Source organism: Glandiceps talaboti, chromosome 5 (assembly GCF_964340395.1).
Source record: "Glandiceps talaboti chromosome 5, keGlaTala1.1, whole genome shotgun sequence".
In the NCBI taxonomy this organism is placed as follows: Eukaryota; Metazoa; Hemichordata; class Enteropneusta; family Spengelidae; genus Glandiceps; species Glandiceps talaboti.
This window is the reverse complement of record NC_135553.1, coordinates 9,334,090-9,357,314: the sequence shown is the minus strand read 5'-3', so window position 1 is coordinate 9,357,314 and position 23,225 is coordinate 9,334,090. Positions and strand designations below refer to the sequence as shown.

The 23,225-nt window shown below is 38.0% G+C and overlaps 2 protein-coding genes across 2 annotated transcripts; one reads left to right on the top strand and one right to left on the bottom strand.

Moving 5' to 3' along the window:
- The first annotated feature begins 1,805 nt into the window (after nt 1–1,805).
- On the top strand, nt 1,806–2,552 carry LOC144434995 (uncharacterized). The gene has a single exon (XM_078123527.1). It carries the CDS (start codon nt 1,806–1,808, stop codon nt 2,550–2,552), a length of 747 nt encoding a protein of 248 aa, XP_077979653.1.
- Nucleotides 2,553–4,713: 2,161 nt separating this feature from the next.
- LOC144434994 (putative chitinase 10) lies at nt 4,714–15,564 on the bottom strand. The gene is made up of 17 exons (XM_078123526.1): nt 15,382–15,564; nt 14,746–15,003; nt 14,424–14,548; nt 13,937–14,060; nt 13,124–13,306; nt 12,491–12,610; nt 11,914–12,175; nt 11,228–11,421; nt 10,365–10,622; nt 10,031–10,155; nt 9,563–9,686; nt 8,736–8,918; nt 8,099–8,218; nt 7,418–7,679; nt 6,238–7,071; nt 5,437–5,700; nt 4,714–5,135 (listed from the first exon to the last, which is right to left on the bottom strand). The coding sequence occupies exons 1-17, from the start codon at nt 15,442–15,444 to the stop codon at nt 4,714–4,716; spliced, it is 3,921 nt and encodes a 1,306-aa protein (XP_077979652.1). The 5' UTR covers nt 15,445–15,564.
- Between the last annotated feature and the right edge of the window lie 7,661 nt (nt 15,565–23,225).

The window sequence follows — 23,225 nt, the reverse complement described above, 5'->3', positions numbered from 1 at the left end:
ATCAAACGCTGCCAGGCCACCAGCCGCTTCTTACCGGGCACGTGCAAGTGTCAGTGCCGTCCCAAGTAGTAACACCGGTACGGGTGGAAATGCTTAGGAAGTACCTGCAAGGTTACCCAGCACAGCTCAATAATTACTTGTTAGAAGGTTTCTCAGATGGTTTTCTCATTAACTTGTTTGGGAAGCATGTTAATTTTCAAGCTTCCAATTTGAAATCTGCTTTGGCTAACCCCGAAATTGTACAAAAGAAATTACAGAAAGAGCTTGAAGCTGGCAGACTTGCAGGCCCATTCCTGTCTCCACCTTTTCCTGTTTTTCGTGTCTCTCCCTTGGGAGTGGTCCCTAAAAAGGATCCAAATGAATTTCGTCTTATACATCACCTGTCCTACCCTGCTGGCTCCTCTGTCAACGATGGCATACCTCACGAATTTGCTTCAGTGCAGTATGCTACTGTTGATAGGGCAATTGAAATTATAAAAACCTTGGGCAGGGGATGTTTCCTGGCAAAGACAGATATCCGGTCAGCTCTCCGCATTATCCCTGTTTCACCAAAAGTTCAGCATTTATTGGGATTGTCTTGGGAGGGAAAGTTTTACTATGATAGGTGCCTACCAATGGGTTGTTCGGCATCATATCAGATTTTTGAGTCATTTAGTACTGCTATGGAATGGATTTCACTTCACAAATACGGGGCAGTGGCTGTGATTCACATCCTTGATGATTTCCTTTTCCTTGCACACACACATCATAAGTGCTTGACTGACCTAACAAACTTTCTGAGTTTGAGCTCAGATTTGGGTGTGCCAATAGCACATGAGAAGACAGCTGGGCCAAGTACTTGCCTTACATTTGCTGGCATTGACCTTGACACTATCGCCATGGAAGCCAGGCTCCCCTATGATAAGCTCAAGAAATGCTGTACTTTGATTGACAATTTTTTGTCTCGTAAGTCAGTCAAACTGGTTGAGCTCCAGTCTCTGATAGGAACCTTGAATTTTGCATGTCGTGTTATTGTACCAGGTAGGCCATTTCTACGGCGTTTAATTGATCTCACTGTTGGTATCAAAGCTAAGCATCATCATATTAAGCTTAGTCAGGAGACTAAGGCAGATTTAAATACTTGGAAACATTTCATTGTGAATTTCAATGGTAAGACAATGTTTTTCGAGGAGAAATGGGAAACATCTGATTCACTACATCTTTATACAGACGCGGCCCAATCATTGGGTTTTGGAGCAATTTTTGTTTGGCCCTCATTGGTTGTTTGGTGAATGGCCTGCCTCATGGAAGCACCATAACATTGCTACATTGGAAATGTATCCAATAATGCTAAGTCTTAGGGGTTGGGGGCACAAATTAGCCAATAAACAGGTTTTGTTTTTCTCTGATAATCAAGCCGTTGTGGAGGTCTTGAACCGGCAAACGGCACGAGACAGGCAGCTGATGGTGTTTATTCGTGATATCGTACTGGTGTGTCTAAAGCTCAATATTATGTTTAGAGCAAAACATATTCCTGGCCAATTTAACACCAAGGCCGATTATTTGTCTCGCTGGCAGGTAGCTCGGTTCAAGACAGAAACCACAGTTTCGGATTATTATCCAACTGCAATCACAGTAGATCTCTTACCAAGCAACTGGCAACTTCCATGAACGACCTACTTTGTGTCCATCTTCACGTGCTACATACAAGAGAGCTTGGAGAACATACTCTGTATTTTCTGTTTTATATTGGCACTCATCGCCCAACTTTACCATTGCAGATCACGGACTTGGCACTATCTGTAGCTTACCTTTCAATGCGGAAAATGGCTTACACAACTATGTTAACATATCTGTCAGCAATTAGTTATGTACATAAATTAGCCGGCTGCATGGATCCTACAAAATCATTCCTAATACAAAAGCTGATAGTAGCTGCAAAAAAGCTTGATCCTAGAATTGATGTACGTTTACCAATCTCACAACCCATATTACATAAGCTTGTACAGTCCATAGAGCATACAATCACCACAAGGTACCAGCAATCACTGTTTAGGGCAATGTTCCTCCTTGCTTTTCATGGCTTCCTACGGATTGGGGAAATGACAGTCCGGGAGCAAAAGGAACATCAGAGAGTCCTGCAGCGGAGCTCAATTCAATTTCTAAGACTACCGAATAATCTGCTGGCATTTCAGCTCACTATAACAGTCTTCAAACATAACACTGAAAACAGGCCATTTCACCTGCTGATCAAGGCTACAGGATTGCCAGGTCTGTGCCCTGTACATGCAATGATTGATATCTGCCGCTGGCGTGGATGTAGGCCCGGGCCACTTTTTATTATGCCAACAGGATCAGCCGTCACCCGAGAACACTTTGTCTCACACTTGAACATATGTTTAAATTTCTGCGGCTTAGATGCTAGTCGGTATAAGGGCCATAGTTTCCGCATTGGGGCTGCATCTAGGGCAGCGGCACTAGGTTTATCTGATGCTCAGATCCGCGTGCTTGGTAGGTGGAAGTCTGATGCTTTTAAGTCATACATTAGAAACTCCACAGCTTGGTGCCCATAAAATGTTTAAATGCACTTATGGCTTTTACTTGTCCGGGGTAGTTGGTCAGCGATGAGGTCAGGTCAGTTCATGGGCTGCTGACTTTGTGGCTTTCCAGGCTACCTAGTTTCTCGTGTGCTTTACCATCATGGTTTGACGTTTTGTTAACTTAAATGGTTATGTACTTGTTCAAGGGTTTAGACGTTGTAATTTGCAGTTAATATTAAGTCTTTGACATTTTCATGTTAGCTCTAATATGCCTTAATTGGTTTAATTGACACCTTACTATGTAGTTTATGATAAGAATCAAACCTACTTTCCATGGCTTTGGCCGCTGGCGCTTCTGGTGGGGCGGCCACAGTCATGTGGCTGGTGGGGATGTGCCCCACCTTCAGCTTGTGTGGGTTTGTAATGGATTAAGTGCTTATAAGGCTTTCCTCTCCCAGGTACCTAGGGTTAAACATTTCCTAACCAATATAAAGTCAGAAGTATCTTGAACTTTGTCACTCATACATATGTCTAATTTGTACAACTGTGTTTCAGTGACCTTTGACCTGAAACACAGTAAAATACTATCCTTTTCAACCTGATCTTTGGCCAACTGTAACCTTTGACCTTATCTGATTATTGTAAAGTGGGTTGGCTGATAGTGATTATCCTACCAAATAAGGGAATTTTCTGGGTGAGGAAAGTCTTTGCTGTTGTATTTTCTGAGATATTGTTGGACATTAAAACTGCCATGGTGACATGGCCAATTTCGCCACAAATGTGGTCTTTTTGCATTTGTAAAGATTTATAGGTGGTACTTGCTGTTCGGGATGTGTGAGTCAGCCATAAAGGAAGATTAAGTATTAATCTATTTTATGGATGACGCCCTCTGGTGGTAGATAAAAGCAATTAGGTAATTTCGCCTAGAGGGGGTGGCGGCATTTGAAAAAACTCTGAGGCAATTCGCCCTCTTGCAGCAACTTCGGACCTGAAAGCAAGGTAAAGAATTTGCTCTTCAAACCCATCCCTCTGCCCCATCACCACCTCGTTTCCTGTACAACAGGTACCTAAGGGTTAAACATTTCCTAACCAATATAAAGTCAGAAGTATTTTGAACTTTGTCACTCATACATATGTCTAATTTGTACAACTGTGTTTCAGTGACCTTTGACCTGAAACACAGTAAAATACTATCCTTTTCAACCTGATCTTTCGCCAACTGTAACCTTTGACCTTCTATGAAATCGAGTTTTGAAAATTACAGATAAATTTCATATTTGACAGTTCTTTACTTTCTTAATAATTACAACGCAATTATATTTCTTCACTATCATTAAATGCATGAAAATACTGATTTACCATTATAGACTACTGTGACACAGTCTTTTCTAATTGTAATCTCACTTTGAAAAGTAGTCTTCAAGGTATCATAAATTTTGCTGTACGAATTCAATGTGGCCTTAAAAAATCAGACCATGTAACACTTGCCAGAAATTCTCTAAATTGGCCAACTATTCATGAAAGACACGATCAACACTTCAAAAATATTGTCAGTAAATGTATAAGCAAAAAAGTACCACTCTATTTATCTGATCTTGTCACCAAAAACTCAACAATACACCAATACAATACTCGGACCAAATACCACATTCCAAAGGCACACAGTCGTTCTTTCAAATACCGCTCATGTATTTCCGCAAATACGACTACTTAGTAAACACTTAGTTTTTAATGTCTTAAACCGTTTCTAACTTCATAATTCTAGCATCTCTCGTGTTTTACTTTTTATAACTTTTATTTTATCTTTGTACTCTGCCCTGTAAATTTTGTTACTCTCCCATATTTTTAAATTATGTGTCTTTGTATTTTAACGTATGTTTTGTATTTTTATATTCAATGCATGAAAATCCATTTATGGATGCATTGACCTAGAGTAATAAATCAAATCAAATCAAAAATCAAAGTGTATATTTAACTTCCTCGTGTTATATTTTCTGAAGTTAAAAACTGTTAACATAGCAAGCAGACAGAGAACCATTTCACACACTTTCTCAAACGGAAACAAAGTACATATATCAGGTGATGATAGAAAACACCAAAATTATCCAAAGCAGTATATTGCAAAACTGTTTTTACAAACGTGTGTGTGAGTTGTTTTCGGTGTTTGTAAGTTTGTTTCGGATATTTTCATGGGTCACCTCTGTGTTTGTGGATATGTGCCTTGTACACCCTTGGCAGTCTCACCTGGCAACTGCTGTGTGACGGGAACGTCATCAGTAGATTGCTCTGATGCTACTGTTGTTAGTTGTGGAGATGTTTGGTGGTCTGACTTTACCGTTGTTGGTGAAGATGTCTGCTCTGGCTTTACCGTTGTTGGTGAAGATGTCTGCTCTGGCTTTACCGTTGTTGGTGAAGGCAGTGTTTCGTCACACTCGGGTACGTTTTCTGGCCAATCACAGTAAAGTTGTCTCGGGTTAAAGACTGTACCAGGTGGACAAGATTGGACGAATTCCATACCAGATCCACAATTGATGTATTTGGTACAATCCGATGGGTATGGATACAGACCTGCTGGTGCCGTGGAACAGTCTACTTTGTTTACGGGGGTGTTGGTCACTGAAAAGGTAAGGAAGAAGGTACATCAAGACACCTGTTTTGATAAGTACTGATCACGTGTGACATAACATGGCATGACAGAAAGACAGACAGACGGACGGACAGACAGACAGACCGACCGACAGGCAGGCAGACAGACAGACAGCAACGAAAAGGGGAGTGGGGAGTAAGAGAAGAAGCCAGGGAGATGAGCGAGGGGGGGTGTATGAGAGATGGGGGAGGTGGATGAGAAACGTGCACAGAGAAAGACGCATAACTGCCCTGGAGGTGAAAAAGAGAACAAGGCAGATGGAATATTTACCTGGTGAATGTGTGACAGGAGCACTTGCAGTAGATTGTCTTAACTTTACTGTTGTTGGTGAATTGAGTGTTTCGTCACACTCGGGTACGTTTTCTGGCCAATCACAGTAAAGTTGTCTCGGATTAAAGACTGTACCAGGTGGACAAGATTGGACGAATTCCATACCAGATCCACAATTGATGTATTTGGTACAATCCGATGGGTATGGATACAGACCTGCTGGTGCCGTGGAACAGTCTACTTTGCCTACAGGGGTGTTAGTCACTGAAAAGGGAAAGGTAGATAATATATCAAGACGTCCTTGTTGCCAAGTACTCATCATTAGAACAATCAACTTCTACGGCCAGGGAAAAGTATCATTTGAATTTTTGTTTTAGTAAAAGTTATAATTCTATGAAATCGAGTTTTGAAAATTACAGATAAATTTCATATTTGACAATTCTTTACTTTCGTAATAATTACAGCGCAATTATATTTCATTATCATTAAATGCATGAAAATACTGATTTACCATTATAGTATATATTTAACTTTATCGTGCTATATTTTCTGAAGTTAAAAACTGTTAACATAGCAAGCAGACAGAGAACCATTTCACACACTTTCTCAAATGGAAACAAAATAAATATATCACGTGATGATAGAAAACACCCAAATCATCCAAAACAGTATATTGCAAAACTGTGTTTACAAACACGTGTGTGTGAGTTTTTTTCGGTGTTTGTAAGTTTGTTTCGGATATTTTCATGGGTCACCTCTGTGTCTGTGGGTATGCGCCTTGTACACCCTTGGCAATCTCACCTGGCAACTGCTGTGTGACGGGAACGCTAATGGTAGATTGCTCTGATGTTACTGTTGTTGGTTGTGGAGATGTTTGGTGGTCTGACTTTACCGTTGTTGGCGAAGATGTCTGCTCTGACTCCACCGTTGTTGGTGAAGATGTCTGCTCTGACTTCATCGTTGTTGGTGAAGATGTCTGCTCTGACTCCACCGTTGTTGGTGAAGATGTCTGCTCTGACTCCACCGTTGTTGGTGAAGATGTCTGCTCTGACTTCATCGTTGTTGGTGAAGATGTCTGCTCTGACTTCACCGTTGTTGGTGAAGATGTCTGCTCTGACTCCACCGTTGTTGGTGAAGATGTCTGCTCTGACTCCACCGTTGTTGGTAAAGATGTCTGCTCTGACTCCACCGTTGTTGGTAAAGATGTCTGCTCTGACTTCATCGTTTTTGGTAAAGATGTCTGTTCTGGCTTTATCGTTGTTGGTGAAGATGTCTGGTCTGACTCCACCGTTGTTGGTAAAGATGTCTGCTCTGACTTCATCGTTGTTGGTAAAGATGTCTGGTCTGGCTTTATCGTTGTTGGTGAAGATGTCTGGTCTGGCTTTACCGTTGTTGATGAAGATGTCATCTCTGGCTTTACGGTTGTTAGTGAAGGCAGTGTTTCGTCACACTCGGGTACGTTTTCTGGCCAATCACAGTAAAGTTGTCTCGGGTTAAAGACTGTACCAGGTGGACAAGAATATACGATTTCCGTACCAGATCCACAATTGATGAATTTGGTACAATCCGATGGGTGTGGATACAGACCGGGTGGTGCCGTGGAACAGTCTACTTCGTCTTCGGGTGCGTCAGTGACTGAAATAGGCAAAACAGTTATTATATACATTTGGTCCAAGGTAAAGGTGTTCCAATCTCATACCATGGAAGAAACTATGTGCATACATCCATGGTCATACATTTGTGATAATAAGCTTTTAATCAGTTTGTTAGAGTTATTATATTTTTCATCTCATCAGTTTAACAGGTTCTTAAGGTTGGAACTTCAATATATATAGTCCGAAATGTAGACTTGAACAAAGGTAACCTGGCTGTATATCAAAGAGGGTTACTATGATATTTTTTTTTTAATTTTGCATTAAATTGAGGTGGAGGAAATCTAAAATTGAAACACAACAAATAATCCATTTTTTTATCCACCTACCTTGACTTTTATCGGTGGTCATAGATGTCATCCCAGTGTTTGCTGATTCAGTTATAATCACATTACTTGGTCGAGAGTCTGTAGCTGTCAGCGTTGGGGGCGTACTAACTGTTCTTGGATTAGGGTTAGTGCCTTCCAGCTCTGTTTTTATCAAATTTAGTAATGGATAGCTGCCTTGGTTACAGAATTCGCCAGAAAAGTCATCCAAGTCAATTGCCCATACCATTGTACCACCAAGTTCCATACTCTTTAGCCAGTTTAACTGTGAATGAAACATTAATTGTACATGAAACAAGACTGTACAGAGAGACAGACACAACTTTACTGTGAGACAGACTGACTGACTGACTGACTGACTTGTTGATTGATTGATTGATTGATTGATTGATTGATTGATTGATTGATTGATTGATTGATTGATTGATTGATTGATTGATTGATTGATTGATTGATTGATTGATTGATTGATTGATTGATTGATTGATTGATTGATTGATTGATTGATTGATTGATTGATTGATTGATTGATTGATTGACTGGCTGGCTGACTGACTGACTGACTGACTGACTGACTGACTGACTGACTGACTGACTGACTAACTGACTGGTTGATTGACTGATTGGCTGACTGACTGACGAAATGACAAAACAAACGTGTGTTTCGAAAGAATTCTGACAAACCTTGATTTTGAAACTGTCTAAATCATCATATCCGACCCACTGGTTGCCTTGGTAATAGTAGGGGACAGCTCTTTCGTCATCCCACACTTTTGTTGCTCCATTCTGAAGATTTTGGCAAATCTAAAGGACATACACAATGAAAACAAATGTCAATACATACATACACACACATACACATACATACATACATACATACATACATACATACATACATACATACATGCATACATACACATACATACATACAGACAGACAGACAGACAGACAGACAGATAGACAGACACACACACACACACACACACACACAGATACTACCTACATACGTGCGTGTGTGCGTGCATCCATCCATCCATCCATTCATTCATTCATTCATACATACATACATACATACATACATACATACATTCATTCATTCATTCATTCACTCATTCATTCATTCATTCATTCATTCATGCGTTTGTTCTTGCTGGTATGTGTATAAAGCTGATAAAGTAGACAGTTGTGGTAACGGTAACGGTAATGTTATTGCTGTTGGGACTCTTCCTCTTGAAATATATTAGGTCATATAACCATTACATAGTAAACAAAGTGATGACATTAAAAAAAAAACGTATCAAACGAGGAGATGTTTCATTACCTCATAATAAGCCAAAAATCCACTCTCTCTTGTGAATGTGCCAGCATCTCCTCCTCCATTCGCGGGTGCGCCCATTCCATTCTGAGATGAGCTTAGGGTGAACGAACGTCCATATGTTGGCATTCCGACCAAAAGTTTACTTGGAGGACATCCACCGTCTAACCAATAATTAACGGCCCATTCCTAGTATTATACAGACGATATCAACTATTAAACCTTGTGTATGAGTTATAATTAATAGTAATCTTCATGTGTCCAATAAAAATATTGGAAATGTGACTTGCTTTACACAGCCCCCCCCCCCCATAAATTAATGCATAATATATACAACAACAAGACAAGTGGGAGATTCACAGTACCTTCGGATTAAAATACAAAAAATGTACCAAAAATACAAAGTTCCAATAAAATACTAAAATAATCACATTACACACATGCCGTATGAACAACAGGCAGGTCTACCTAGTAGAAGATTGATTGAGCATTCTGATAGCTGAAGGCACAAACGTGTTTCGAAATATGTGTGTGCGACATCGAATTAAGTGGTATCTGATGCCGGTCGTTGTCCTAAAAATATCATTCTTATGCAATGGATGGGTATTGTCAGATAGTATAAGTGCACCTTTGTTTCTCATGGATTTCATATACAGATCGTCAACACCTGGCAGTGTTTTTTCTTGCTACTTTAAATACTCGATTTATTGGGGGAGGGGGTGTTCCATTTGGTTATGATGCTACCACCCCAGCAAGAAATACAATAGCCAATAATAGACTCGACAGTGGATCTGTAAAACACAATATTAGACAGGCTACTGGATAACACTTACTACGTTCAGAGTAGCTGCAGACCCATATTCATCACTAGCCGCATATAGTGGACTGTTGTGTCCCGTCACTGAATTCCAGGAACCATGCAAATCATAGGACATCAGACCAACCCAATCAAGTTCCCTGAAAAAGATCATTCAAAGTATTCGCAATTGGACAAAGAAAGAAAGACAGCCGTTTTCTGCGTCAAAGGTGTATATATCTCAAACTTTACAATTTACAAATATTTAATTGGAAATATAGTTAGATATCTAAATTATATTATCTGTAATTTTTTTTTTGCTGTGTACTGCGTACAACATTTTTTGTATACTCTCCAAAACTGAATTCAACATTTAATTATCAGGTTTGAATCAGTTAATTTCAATTCACTCTGTTCACTTTACTTTCTGTTTTGTAAGACATATGAATACTTCTGATGTCAATGTAAGAAATGGTTACTTTCAATAAATGTATGTTAAACTCACATTGCTATACTCTGAATTTCATAACCAGCATCTACGGTGGATTTACCAGCTCCAACTGCCGCTGTTAGTAACAGTCTTTCCTTCCCCGCTGGAACGATCTCATTCTCTATTGCTTCCCGAAATTCCTGTATACCAATTATAGGGAAGAACGCCATTGCATTATACGTTTCCACTTTGAAAAATTTCCAAAAGATGTTTACTTTTTAAATATAGTGCTCTTGAGATTGGCAATGATAATTCGAAAATACTACAGATAAATGATTCTGTGAATATAATAACCATCCGTGTTTAAACTGGAACATAAAAACAAGCAAATTAAAGGAACCTTGTTTACCTGAAGGAAAGTAGTAAATTTCTGTTTGTCACCAGCTGGACTTCCATTCGATCCTGGGTACTCCCAATCCGAGTCAAAACCATCGAAATTCTTCTCTCGTAAGAATTGTATAGTAGTGGATATGAAATGAGCTCGGTTTGCTTGGGTGGATACCATAGATGTAAACTTAGCAGTACCAAAATTCCAACCTCCAAGAGCGATAAGAGTACGGAGGTTTGGATTGGTCTGTTTGTGGTCGTTTACCAACTCCCACATACCCTAGAGGCCAAAAATAAACAAAGACGAGAATTAGTAATAGCAGTATGTTTTGTGCCCCCCTATCTCATTTACGAAAATGGGGGTTTTCAAAATGAAATAAAAAATCCAAATGGTGATAGTAGAGCAGCCATCGCTTAGAAAACACTATTTGAAAGTATTATGTGTAAGAAGTAACGAGTTCTAACATTAAAGATAGATATCGAAGAAGAAGAACAACAACAACAACAACAACAACAACAACAACAACAAAATAATGATGATGATGATACGATGAAATTGAGATGCAAAGGAGAATTGACTCGACAGTGTTTTAGGAAATAATCATGACCCTTAGGAATCTTGTATCATTACATTCTATGAAAAGTATTGGTGCGCCTCACTTTACAAATGGTCACTATATATATTGACACACCGTGCGTGGTTTTGTGACGATGCGATAGATGTGATATTAAGGTACGACGCGTGACGGGACGCCCTCACACATCGGTCAACCCTCCCACGGAGGCCGGTGAGGATCTGAACGACACAACGTCTCTTACAGTCGATATCTCTATTTGGGACTTTTCCTTTTTTTCAGCTCGATTGATTCTCATTGTATTACCTACCGTGGACCACTCTGTACTGTCATCATTCCATTCATAGGCTATCAGTTCATGGTTGTTATTCATATCAGCAAAGGCATAGACAATATGAGTACACAGAGATGGATCTATGTTTTCAGGTTTAAACGTAGCAGCACCAGTACGGTATTGGGCCCAGTTAGTGTAGTAACATACACGTTTGAAATTACCATCAGTACCTACAAGTGAAGTAAACGCCATTAATTGATTAGAGACGGTAGATCACACAATCTTTGTAATTTGCCACTAATTTGGAAAAACTGACTTTGGTAGTAGAACACATCCCAAGTGCAACAGGACTTCTTTACAAGTTTTCAAAGTTGAATATGCAACCGGTACCAATGCCATGCTATTTGTCACCTAAAATCATATGTAACTTCATAGAAGTAATTAATATAAGTGTACTATTAAAAGGGAGAAAGGGTCTGACTGGACTTTTCCTTTAAACGATGAGAAAAATTAATTCATAAGCCTTAGGTTGGAACTTCAATAATATATATAGTCCGAAAAGTAGACATGAACAAAAGTAACTTGGTTATTGTGTATCAAAGAACGTTACTTTGATATTTTTTCGGTTTTGCATTAAATTGAGGTGATTTGAAACTAACTATCAATGGAGAAAATCTAAAATTCAAAACACAACAAATAATCCATTATTTGATCCCACCTACCTTGACTTTTATCGGTGGTCATAGATGTCATCCCAGTGTTTGCTGATTCAGTTATAATCACATCACTTGGTCGAGAGTCTGTAGCTGTCAGCGTTGGGGGCGTACTAACTGTTCTTGGATTAGGGTTAGTGCCTTCCAGCTCTGTTTTTATCAAATTTAGTAAGGGATAGCTGCCTTGGTTACAGAATTCGCCAGAAAAGTCATCCAAGTCAATTGCCCATACCATTGTACCACCAAGTTCCATACTCTTTAGCCAGTTTAACTGTGAATGAAACATCAAATGTACATGAAACAAGACTGTACAGAGAGACAGACACAACTTTACTGTGAGACTGACTGACTGACTGACTGACTGACTGACTGACTGACTGACTGACTGACTGGCTGGCTGGCTGGCTGACTGACTGACTGACTGACTGACTGACTGATTGATTGACTGACTGACTGACTGACTGACTGACTGACTGACTGACTGACTGACTGACTGACTGACTGACTGACTGCCTGGCTGGCTGGCTGGCTGGCTGGCTGACGAAATGACAAAATAAACAGGTGTTTCAAAAGAATTCTGACAAACCTTGATTTTGAAACTGTCTAAATCATCATATCCGACCCACTGGTTGCCTTGGTAATAGTAGGGGACAGCTCGTTCGTCATCCCACACTTTTGTTGCTCCATTCTGAAGATTTTGGCAAATCTAAAGGACATACACAATGAAAACAAATGTCAATACATACACATACAGACAGACAGACAGACAGACAGACAGACAGACAGACAGACAGACAGACAGACAGACAGACTGACTGACTGACATACATACATACATACATACATACATACATACATACATACATACATACGTGCGTACGTACGTATGTGCGTGTGCGTGCACACATACATACATACATACATGCACGCACGCTCATTCACTCACCCATCCTCCCATCCTCCCATCCATCCATTCATTCATTCATTCATTCATCCATCCATCCATCCATTCATTCATTCATTCATTCATTCATTCATTCGTTTGTTCTTGCTGGTATGTGTATGAAGCTGATAAAGCTGACAGTTGTGGTAACGGTAATGTTATTGCTGTTGGGACTCTTCCTATTGAAATATATTAGGTCATATAGTCACTACACAGTAAACAAAGTTTGATGACATTAAAAAAAAACACCTATCAAATGAGGACATTCTTCATCACCTCATAATAAGCCAAAAATCCACTCTCTCTTGTGAATGTGCCAGCATCTCCTCCTCCATTCGCGGGTGCGCCCATTCCATTCTGAGATGAACTTAGAGTGAACGAACGTCCATATGTTGGCATTCCGACCAAAAGTTTACTTGGAGGACATCCACCGTCTAACCAATAATTAACGGTCCATTCCTAGTATTATACAGACGATATGAACTATTAACTCCTGTGTATGAGTTATAATTAATGGTAATCTTCATGTGTCCAATAAAAATATTGGAAATGTGACTTGATTTACACAGCCCCCCCCCCCCATAAATTAATACATAATATATACAACAATAAGACAAGTGCGAAATCCAAATTCCCTCCGATTAAAACACCAGAAATACAAAGTTCTAACAAAACACTACAATAATCACATTACACATATGCCGTATGAACAACAGGCAGGTCTACCTAGTAGAAGATTGATTGAGCATTCTGATAGCTGAAGGCACAAATGTGTTTCGAAATCTGTTTGTGCGACATAAAATTGAGTGGCATCTGATGCCGGTCGTTGTCTTAAAAATAAAATCGTTATGCAATGGATGAGTATTGTCAGATACGTATAAGTGCAGCTTAGTCTCTCATGGATTTCATATAGAGATCGTCAACACAAGGCAGTGTTTTTTCTTGCTACTTTAAATACTCAATTTATTGGGGGAGGGGGTGTTCCATTTGGGGATGCTATCACCCCAGCAAGAAATACAATAGCCAATAATAGACTCGACAGTGGATCTGTAAAACACAATAGTAGACAGGCTACTGGATAACACTTACTACGTTCAGAGTAGCTGCAGACCCATATTCATCACTAGCCGCATACAGTGGACTGTTGTGTCCCGTCACTGAATTCCAGGAACCATGCAAATCATAGGACATCAGACCAACCCAATCAAGTTCCCTGAAAAAGATAGTGATGAAAATCTTTACTTAGTAAACCTGGCGTAATATGGTCGCAATTGGACAAACAAAGAAAGACGTCAAAAGTATATATATATATATCAAACTTTACAATTTACAAATATTTAATAGGAAATATAGTTAGATATATCTAAATTATATTATCTGTATTTTTTTTGCTGTGTACTGTGTACAGCATTTTTTCTATACTCTCCAAAACTGAATTCAACATTTAGTTACCAGGTTTGAATCAGTTAATTTCAATTCACTCCGTTGACTTTACTTTCTGTTTCGTAAGACACATGAATACTTCTAATGTCACTGTAAGAAATGGTTACTTTCAATAAATGTATGTTAAACTCACATTGCTATACTCTGAATTTCATAACCAGCATCTACGGTGGATTTACCAGCTCCAACTGCCGCTGTTAGTAACAGTCTTTCCTTCCCCGCTGGAACGATCTCATTCTCTATTGCTTCCCGAAATTCCTGTATACCAATTATAGGGTAGAACGCCATTGCATTATACGTTTACACTTTGAAAAAATATCTTTTTAAATATAGTGCTCTTGAGATCGGCAATGATAATTCGAAAATGCTACAGATGAATGATTCTGTGAATATAATAAGTATGCGTGATTCACCTTGAATATAAAAACAAGCAAAATTAAAGGAACCTTGTTTACCTGAAGGAAAGTAGTAAATTTCTGTTTATCACCAGCTGGACTTCCATTCGATCCTGGGTACTCCCAATCGGAGTCAAAACCATCGAAATTCTTCTCTCGTAAGAATTGTATAGTAGTGGATATGAAATGAGCTCTGTTTGCTTGAGTGGATACCATAGATGTAAACTTAGCAGTACCAAAGGTCCAGCCTCCAAGAGCGATAAGAGTACGGAGGTTTGGATTGGTCTGTTTGTGGTCGTTTACCAACTCCCACATACCCTAGAGGCCAAAAATAAACAAAGACGAGAATTAGTAATAGCTGTATGTTTTGTGCCCCCTTATCTCATGTACGAAAATGTGGGTTTTCAAAATGAAATAAAAAATCTGGATGGTGATAGTAGAGCAGCCATCGCTTAGAAAACACTATTTGAAGTATTATGTGTAAGAAGTAGCGAGTTGTAACATTGAAGATAGGTATCGAACAACAACAAAATGATGATGATGATGATGATGATGATGATGATGATGATGATGATGATGATGATGATGATGATGGAGGCCGGTGAGGATCTGAACGACACAACGTCTCTTACAGTCGAAATCTCTACTTGGAACTTTCCTTTTTTCAGCTCGATTGATTCTCATTGTATTACCTACCTTGGACCACTCTGTACTGTCATCATTCCATTCATAGGCTATCAGCTCATGGTTGTTATTCATATCAGCAAAGGCATAGACAATATGAGTACACAGAGATGGATCTATGTTTTCTGGTTTAAACGTCCCAGCACCAGTACGGTATTGGGCCCAGTTAGTGTAGTAACATACACGTTTGAAATTACCATCAGTACCTAGAAGTGAAGTAAACGCCATTAATTAATCAGAGACGGTAGATCGCACTATCTTTGTAATTTGCCAAGACAAAGAGATTCTTGATATTTTTTTATAAACTCTTGCAGGAAAAACTGAATATGGTAGTAGAACACATCCCAAGTGCAACAGGACTTCTTTACAGGTTTTCAAAGTTGAATATGAAACTAGTACAGATGCCATGCTATTTGTCACCTAAAATCATGTGTAACTTCATAGAAGTAATCAATATAAATGTACTGTTAAAAGGAATAAAGGGTCTGACTGGATTTTCACTTTAAACGATGAGAAAAATCAAACACCGTTTATCTGATGTATAAATACTAGATTTGATTTTTTAGTTTCTCACCTTGTTGTATGCTTATTGCTACCATGGATACTAGGACGATAGCGAGAGTCCGGATTATGGCAGCCATCTGAAGCAGGAGAAGTTGGAAAAAGAAGAATAGTAAACTTATACGTTATCTGCTCAATTTACAAATTTCTCTAAATTTTGATCAATAGCTTTGATATGCCTACAAATCAAGGAAGAATTCGCTAGTAAATGTACTTTTTAATCTACGCAAGATTCCATTCGCAAATTACATTTTGGTGATACTGACAGACGAATATTGTAACAAACTGACCACGACTTGTGACTATTTTCTAACATGCCTGAGAGTATTAATACCGGGGGGGGAGGGGTACTTAATTTGACTATTATAATCTGAAATTCTAAATTTAGTCACTAGTACTACAAACATGATTTTTAATTTATAGAAGATATTTCTCAAAACCAAAAATTATTTTAAACAATCTATATGTTCTCATTTTGTTTTTATCAGTACTGTTTCTTCTAATGGCATTATGTAATTCCCCGTACCAAGATTTACAATGATTATCAATGAAGATGAGAACCATCGACCAATCTCTTCCAAGGACGGCACTCAACTCAAAGAGGTATTAGACTTCAAATATCTTGGATCCTATGTAGCCGACAGCAAAAAGACTTTATGTCTCGCAAAGGTCAAGCATGGAACGCCTGCAACAAGTTACATACCATCTGGAAGTCCAACATGATATTAAATAAATTCTATCACGTGATACGAAATGGTAGATCATCACACTCAAATCATGTCAACTCATAATGCATCAATTAGGCCGTCATATACATAATATTAAATAAATTAACATTTTGAATTAGATTATTATAGTTTTCGATTCGATCCTGCTAATACAGTAGTCGGTTTTTACACAATGCATGTTGATTTGATTTCATGAAGAACACGTGCGACTTAGAGAACACAAACGACATCACCCTTGAACAGAATTTCCAACCCATGGAAAGCACTCCAGCTGTTAGTGTTTGTTTTTGTATTATTTTGAAGTCAATTAACAAATTTTATCAAAATCAGCCAAAATAGTTACGTCACTGAATAATCCTTTTCCGTGAAATGAACATTTGGTCAAGCTTTTGAATTCAATTACTAATCATTTTATCGTGAACGTAGACACGAAAAAGAAACGGGAATATTTTCTGTACATCTCTCCTACACAAAATAAACATACCAATCAGTTTATGGAATTAATATATCGATTACGACAGACCATATCGATTCAGATATCGAATCATGAAGTGCATTTATTTGCATTACGTATCGCCACTCCAGAAGTACGTCAACATTTCGTATCACGTGACTACAGAAGTGCGTCAACAAGTACTAATTAAATTCTAATTGAAAAAGAAACAAGCTGTCGCCGCGCTTATCGGGATTTTGCATGTAACAGATTATCGAGTATAAGTGAGACATCTTTGCAGACTGGGAATTTATTTGTTGCTCAATAATTTGGATTCACCATATTTACCATAATAACGTGGTTGTTTTATGGTTATAATGGGTTGGGAAAAAATGAATTACTTTGACTGTCAGCGACATGTTATGTATCTCAAACATTGGCGGGGGGGGGGTACTTGTATGTTGGCCTTGTAAAGAAATTTGATGCAGTTTGTTACAGTTTTATAAATTAACATAGATTTATGCCTGATTGATAAGATAACGATACATTCTCACTCGCATATAAGTCCATATTATTACATGACACAGATACGTGTATCACGATACAATAACTAAGATAGGACTTTGTGGTCGCTCCCAACACCCCCCCCCCCTCTCCAATTACTGCGATGGCAGTTCATTCATTCACTTTTACCTATTCCAAAGTAAGAACACATTTAACTATGGTGACAAAATGATAACAGTTCACGTAAAAATGAATTGGCAATATTGGAATTCAAATAATAGTTTTTCGCTATAATCCGAGTGTGGTCCCACCTCAAAGTACGTATGCATAAGGCAACAGTAGGAGCTGTTTAGTAAAATGAACTGGAGGTGCACAAAACCATATAAGATTGTGTACCTTTCAACAGTACCGTACCCCTCTAATAGAGAGACTGTGACCTCTCTAATGTCTATGTACGAACAAAATCGAAGCCAGACAGCGTAATGAGCTGACAACATTCGAGAATCTGAATGATAATGAATAATTTACATAATCATGAGCTATTCCTTTACAGAGCAGATGTTTTGGTGATTAATTTGGTAGCCAACTTCCAAAATTTAGCACACCGTATAATTATATTACGAATTATTTAGCAGCTGTATGTGGTTTAGGATTGGATGCAATTTCGAAGATGTTTAAAACTCCTGTCTCGGCTATGATACAGCTGCAACCTAGACGTTACCAGATAATAAGCAAGATTTCTCAAAAATGAAATTTTCCTACACCAAGTTTTTATATCAAGAAGACCCAATACTTGTTACTGGCGCAATGCATTAAATACTATTATTAGTGGTGATATTCCTAAAATCTAGCGTACACATCTAGCAAGTAGGCCACTGGTAAGGAATGCAATAAGTTGAGATGCGTGCGATTGCTAACGACATGGCGTTAACAGAGTGGGTCCCAGTTGTCAAAGTTTTATCTGTTCTTCATTTTATACCCTTTTTTCACCAATTTGAACAATTTCGTGTACCAAAATTTTATAGATGAGATAACTGAGTTTCCCCAAAAATGACGCAGTGTGTTCGCTACGCTTATTAATTGTTTACTTTCTTATATGGATGGAGATAACGTATGGCGCGAACTCTAGCGATCTTTTTGAAGAAGAAAATGACTGAAAAGCGGTATACATTTGGAATATTGAAACTTTGGACTTGTAAAACTTTACTAACTTTTCCAAACGCAAAGGCTACAATCAACGCTAAACCTCACTGTGTATTAACATGGACACATCCATATTACTATTAATAATGTCATTTCTTACCTCCACTTTCTACTTCTCCCGCTTCAGAAATGTGACCAGTATTTTAAGAATATTTTCAGATCAATATTTGAGTTAGGATCAGGGTAGACTGCATGCACTTGAACTTGTTCTCTGCAACTCGAACAGGGAATAATATTGCAATGCTTGATCACCTGTTTAACTTTATATAGCAATCGCATGCATTGTTATTTAAACGACCACACAGTTACCCCAGGTAAGTATTCATACTTGGTCTATTTTTAGATCATGTTGTGATGTAATTGTATAGCTTGTTAAGCCGGATGATGCGAACTGTCTGACGTCACTGGAATCTTGAAACAATGTGATACTTATAAAAAGATTTCAAAACTTTACAAATTTTAAAACTACACAATTTAATTACAACTTAGTTAACCAAACATGTCGACTTCCTCATGCATTGTAACAATGTGGTTCGTCACCATGCGGCATGCATTGTTTTATTTCGACATCTAAACAGACCACTACTACCGTACGACCACTACAACGCTCTGAGCGTCAATGTCACTGCATTAATTCTCCCTTAGCTTAGACCGGTGCGTGACTAACGACGTCCAAGTGAAATCCTAATCTATCCAGAGATGACATGATTCGTTTTTTGACGTAATTTCAAACCATGAATACGTTTTTAAGCAATCGACATTTAGAAATACATGTAATTTCGAAGTTGTTTTTTGGGTGTTGATATTGATTTTTGAACATTCGTTTTTTGAAACTCATCGCGTTAAAAAAAAAGGAATGTTCAAATTTCGATATCAACACCCTAAACACTGTAATGTAACATGTAATTTCAAACACGTATTCATGGTTCAAAATTACGTCAAAAAATGAATCACATCATCTCTGGATAGATTAGGATTTCACTTGGACGTCGTTAGTCACGCACCTAGATCGCACGTCCTCTAAACCATGAATGTCTCGGCAATACATTTTTTAACGTAACATTATATGTCGTTTTATTGTTAAAAATCCCTCTATCATTTGTGATACTCTGTAACTTACAATCACGAAGTTCTCGTTCTATAAAGTTCGTTTCTTTCTGGTTGGCTTACGACTAGGTAAATCACTATTTTCTGGCGTCGATTTCTGTTTTTTACATTTTAGGGCCTAGTTACTTTGTAGGTACTAGGTTCATACGCTAGCGACTAAGTAAACTCTGTTTTTATTTTTATTTTATTTTCGAAATTCTAAAAAAATTACGTGCCTATCAAATTTGATATTACCTATATTGCCTGGTGACGTGTACATCATTTACCTTCACCTTTCACAGATCTGTTTTCATAAACAGCATCTGAGGAAAGTCCCCAGTGTAGAATCGAAACATTGCTAAAATTGGGATAATTTAAAGAAACTTCGGAAAACAAATTTATATGTTGCTCTATTTTAAAGTCTATATCACTGCCGTTGTTACATTTGCTGACTTGTTCCGTTTAATACTGGTAACAGTGTGAAAGCATGCATTTATTAGCAAGTATTAGAAAGACATCCCATAGACCCTCCACCAACTTGGTGGAGGGTCTATGGACATCCATAGTGAAAGCTAAAAAGAGCTTTTCAAATCTTAAGAACGTCCAGTTTTCGTTTTGTATTTTTATCACAGAATTAGAGTCAGTTTTTTTGGGGGAGGTTTTGGTGCATTTTACGATTATGGTGTGTTTGTGTCTCAAATTTATGAAATTGTGTCAGTGGATTGAGTTTATGGTTGTATGACTCATACGTCATTGGTGCCGTCAAAATAAATACAAGGAAAGCTTACGTGATGTCAGACAATACATTGAATACCATAACAATAGAACACCGTGAAAGTGTTCTATTTTTGCGCCGACTTTAGTTATTCCTGCGTTTTATCTGATCCGGACACCTTTGCTTCTTTACGTCAAGGTACCCGATAGGGTGGAGCACTGTGCACGTGTTCCTGTGGACAATGGGATTTTCACAAGCGTTGTAAAAGAAATTGTTGTTAGATTATGAAATAGACAATGGAAGGTACTCTATACGAAAACAATGCCCTGAACTTGTCCTACGTCACAAAATGCTATGTACGTCATTGAGGTGTGAAATACAACACGTTTGGAACTCAGACCACCAATTTGGGAAGAAATCCTAACGCTTTGTCCTACCAATACCACTTACGGGAATAACAATGTATTACATGTATTGCGGGCAGAAAATAAATCAAAAAATCAAAATGTCAGAACATGAAAGTATACCTCTATGGTCAGAACATGGAGAAGGGGAAAGCTCCATAGTCAGAACAATATTGAGAAGGCCGCTCCCCAAGTTTACATCACTCAAGTTTACATCACCTTTCTTATTTCTTTCTCTTTTCCTTTCACTAAAGAAGGCCTTTAGGAGAGATAAAGGTATATGGTTCACCTAAGATACTTACATTAACCAAATCTCTTCTCAGACTCACGGCGTGGGTGGAGGGTCTGTGCTAAGACGTGCCAAATTTGAGAATCTCTCCATTAGCATTAGCTGAGCTCAGACCGCCATCATGTAATATCTCCCTATGAGACGTTGATATCAAAAATATTGACCAACGTTTCAATGACTGCATTTTCTATGAACAGAGAGCTGGCTGTTTCTGTTTGGTTACTGGTATAGATGGGCATAGTAAAAATATGAAGTAACGTGTAGTTTGTTTTCTTTCAATTGACTGCCTGTACGTGAATACTGATGGTTGTAGCCTAAACACACATTTGAGAAATGCAATTTGTGGTTTTGTAAGGGGATATAATTATACCGTTCATATAAAGTGTAAAATAACACTAAATGCTTTAATGATAAGACTGGCATGTGACCTTTTCAGTCTCTCAGAATCTCGCTTTCTTCGCAAATTGTCAGTACATTTGTATCCAAGTCCAATCCCATTCTACAGTGCGCCCTCATCGGGAAACCGATGAACCATGGTGAACTAGCAAATTCAGAGAATCTGATGTTGATAATTAAAGCAATTATAACAGTTAGTATAGTTTTACAGTTAATATGAATGAAGTAAAAGATTGTGAGAAACAGTAGAAACGCTGGGTGTTATGGGTTGTATTATTTTTGAATGCATGTTTTGTTTGTTTGTTTGTTTGTTTGTTTGTATATATGTATGATTGTTTTATTTTCATTAAGGACACCAAAATCTTTAATGGGAAGAGCACCAACTTTATTTTTTTTATTCAATTGCACTTTTTTTTTTCAATGAAAGACACAAAAATACAAGTAAATCCTAGAACATTGCTAGAAATGATAATTGAAATCAGTAACGTTTAACATCTATACATCTGAATAAAGTAAATGCTATAATGGTACATATGCGTCACATATGAAGTTCATTCAACAAGAACAGGGCCACTCGCCCATCATTCTACAAAGGAAAAAAAGAAAAAGATAAACTCTTAGATGTATAAATCTACAAAGGCTGTAAGGCTTTCACTCTGTGTGTGAAAGCCTTATATACATAAATAGCCAATTGTGATATTACAAAAAAAAATGATCAAAAAAAAAATTAAAAAGTACAATTATAAATTCGGAATAGTTTTAAAAAACCTATCACCTTGATACTCAGAACACTTTGGAAACGAATCACACAGCAAGACAAGACTATGAATTGTGTTTGTGATATGTGTCGTTTTCAACATAGGCAAAGATACATCTTGCAGTTTTAATGTTCTTTGCAACACAACATTTAAAGCCCACAATACCCATATGGAATGGGACACTATATTCCCATAATTCTTGTTTCTATTTCGACTTCTATAATGTGGGTGTACTTACTACAACATACAAGACTGTTGAATGATAAAAACCCCATCTGTATTCAATAAATTTACAATTTGTTGGTAAACTACGGAATGACCCATTTTTACTGTTTATAATACACAGTCTTAAACTGTACCATCAACAAAGAGTATAGTCTTGCTGCTAGGCATTCGCTCGGCTTTCTTCCGATACAATAAGTGACTGAAGGATGCTTTATCGAGGGTGGAACACATTTCCTGTATTTTGATGATGTTGTGTACAAAATCAGAAAGAAATCTGCTGTACTTTGACATTGTTAAGTGTCTATGATATACAAGTATTAGCTTGATTTTGATGTTTGACCTTGAAGGTCAGTGTCAAGGTCAAAAGATCTGGCAGCATAGTTGCTGACACTTGAATCAAACTGTGTGTATTGAAATCATAGCATACTATGACAGAAGCTCATACTATGCGTGTGCAAGTGTGGCATACTCTGGGTACCTGCATGAATGTTTGCAGTGTTCTCCATAGCCATACTTTCAAGAGCACAGTGAGTGAAAGTACAACAGAAAACACT

Excerpts from the sequence above, each read along its gene's own strand:
- LOC144434994 (XM_078123526.1), bottom strand. The coding sequence starts at position 15,444 with ATGAATAACAACCATGAGCTGATAGCCTATGAATGGAATGATGACAGT. Across the intron at positions 11,422-11,913 it reads GACCACCGATAAAAGTCAAG|GTACTGATGGTAATTTCAAA; the intron begins GTAGGTGGGATC and ends CTTCACTTGTAG. Across the intron at positions 8,219-8,735 it reads GATTTTTGGCTTATTATGAG|ATTTGCCAAAATCTTCAGAA; the intron begins GTAATGAAACAT and ends TATGTCCTTTAG.
- LOC144434995 (XM_078123527.1), top strand. The coding sequence starts at position 1,806 with ATGGCTTACACAACTATGTTAACATATCTGTCAGCAATTAGTTATGTA.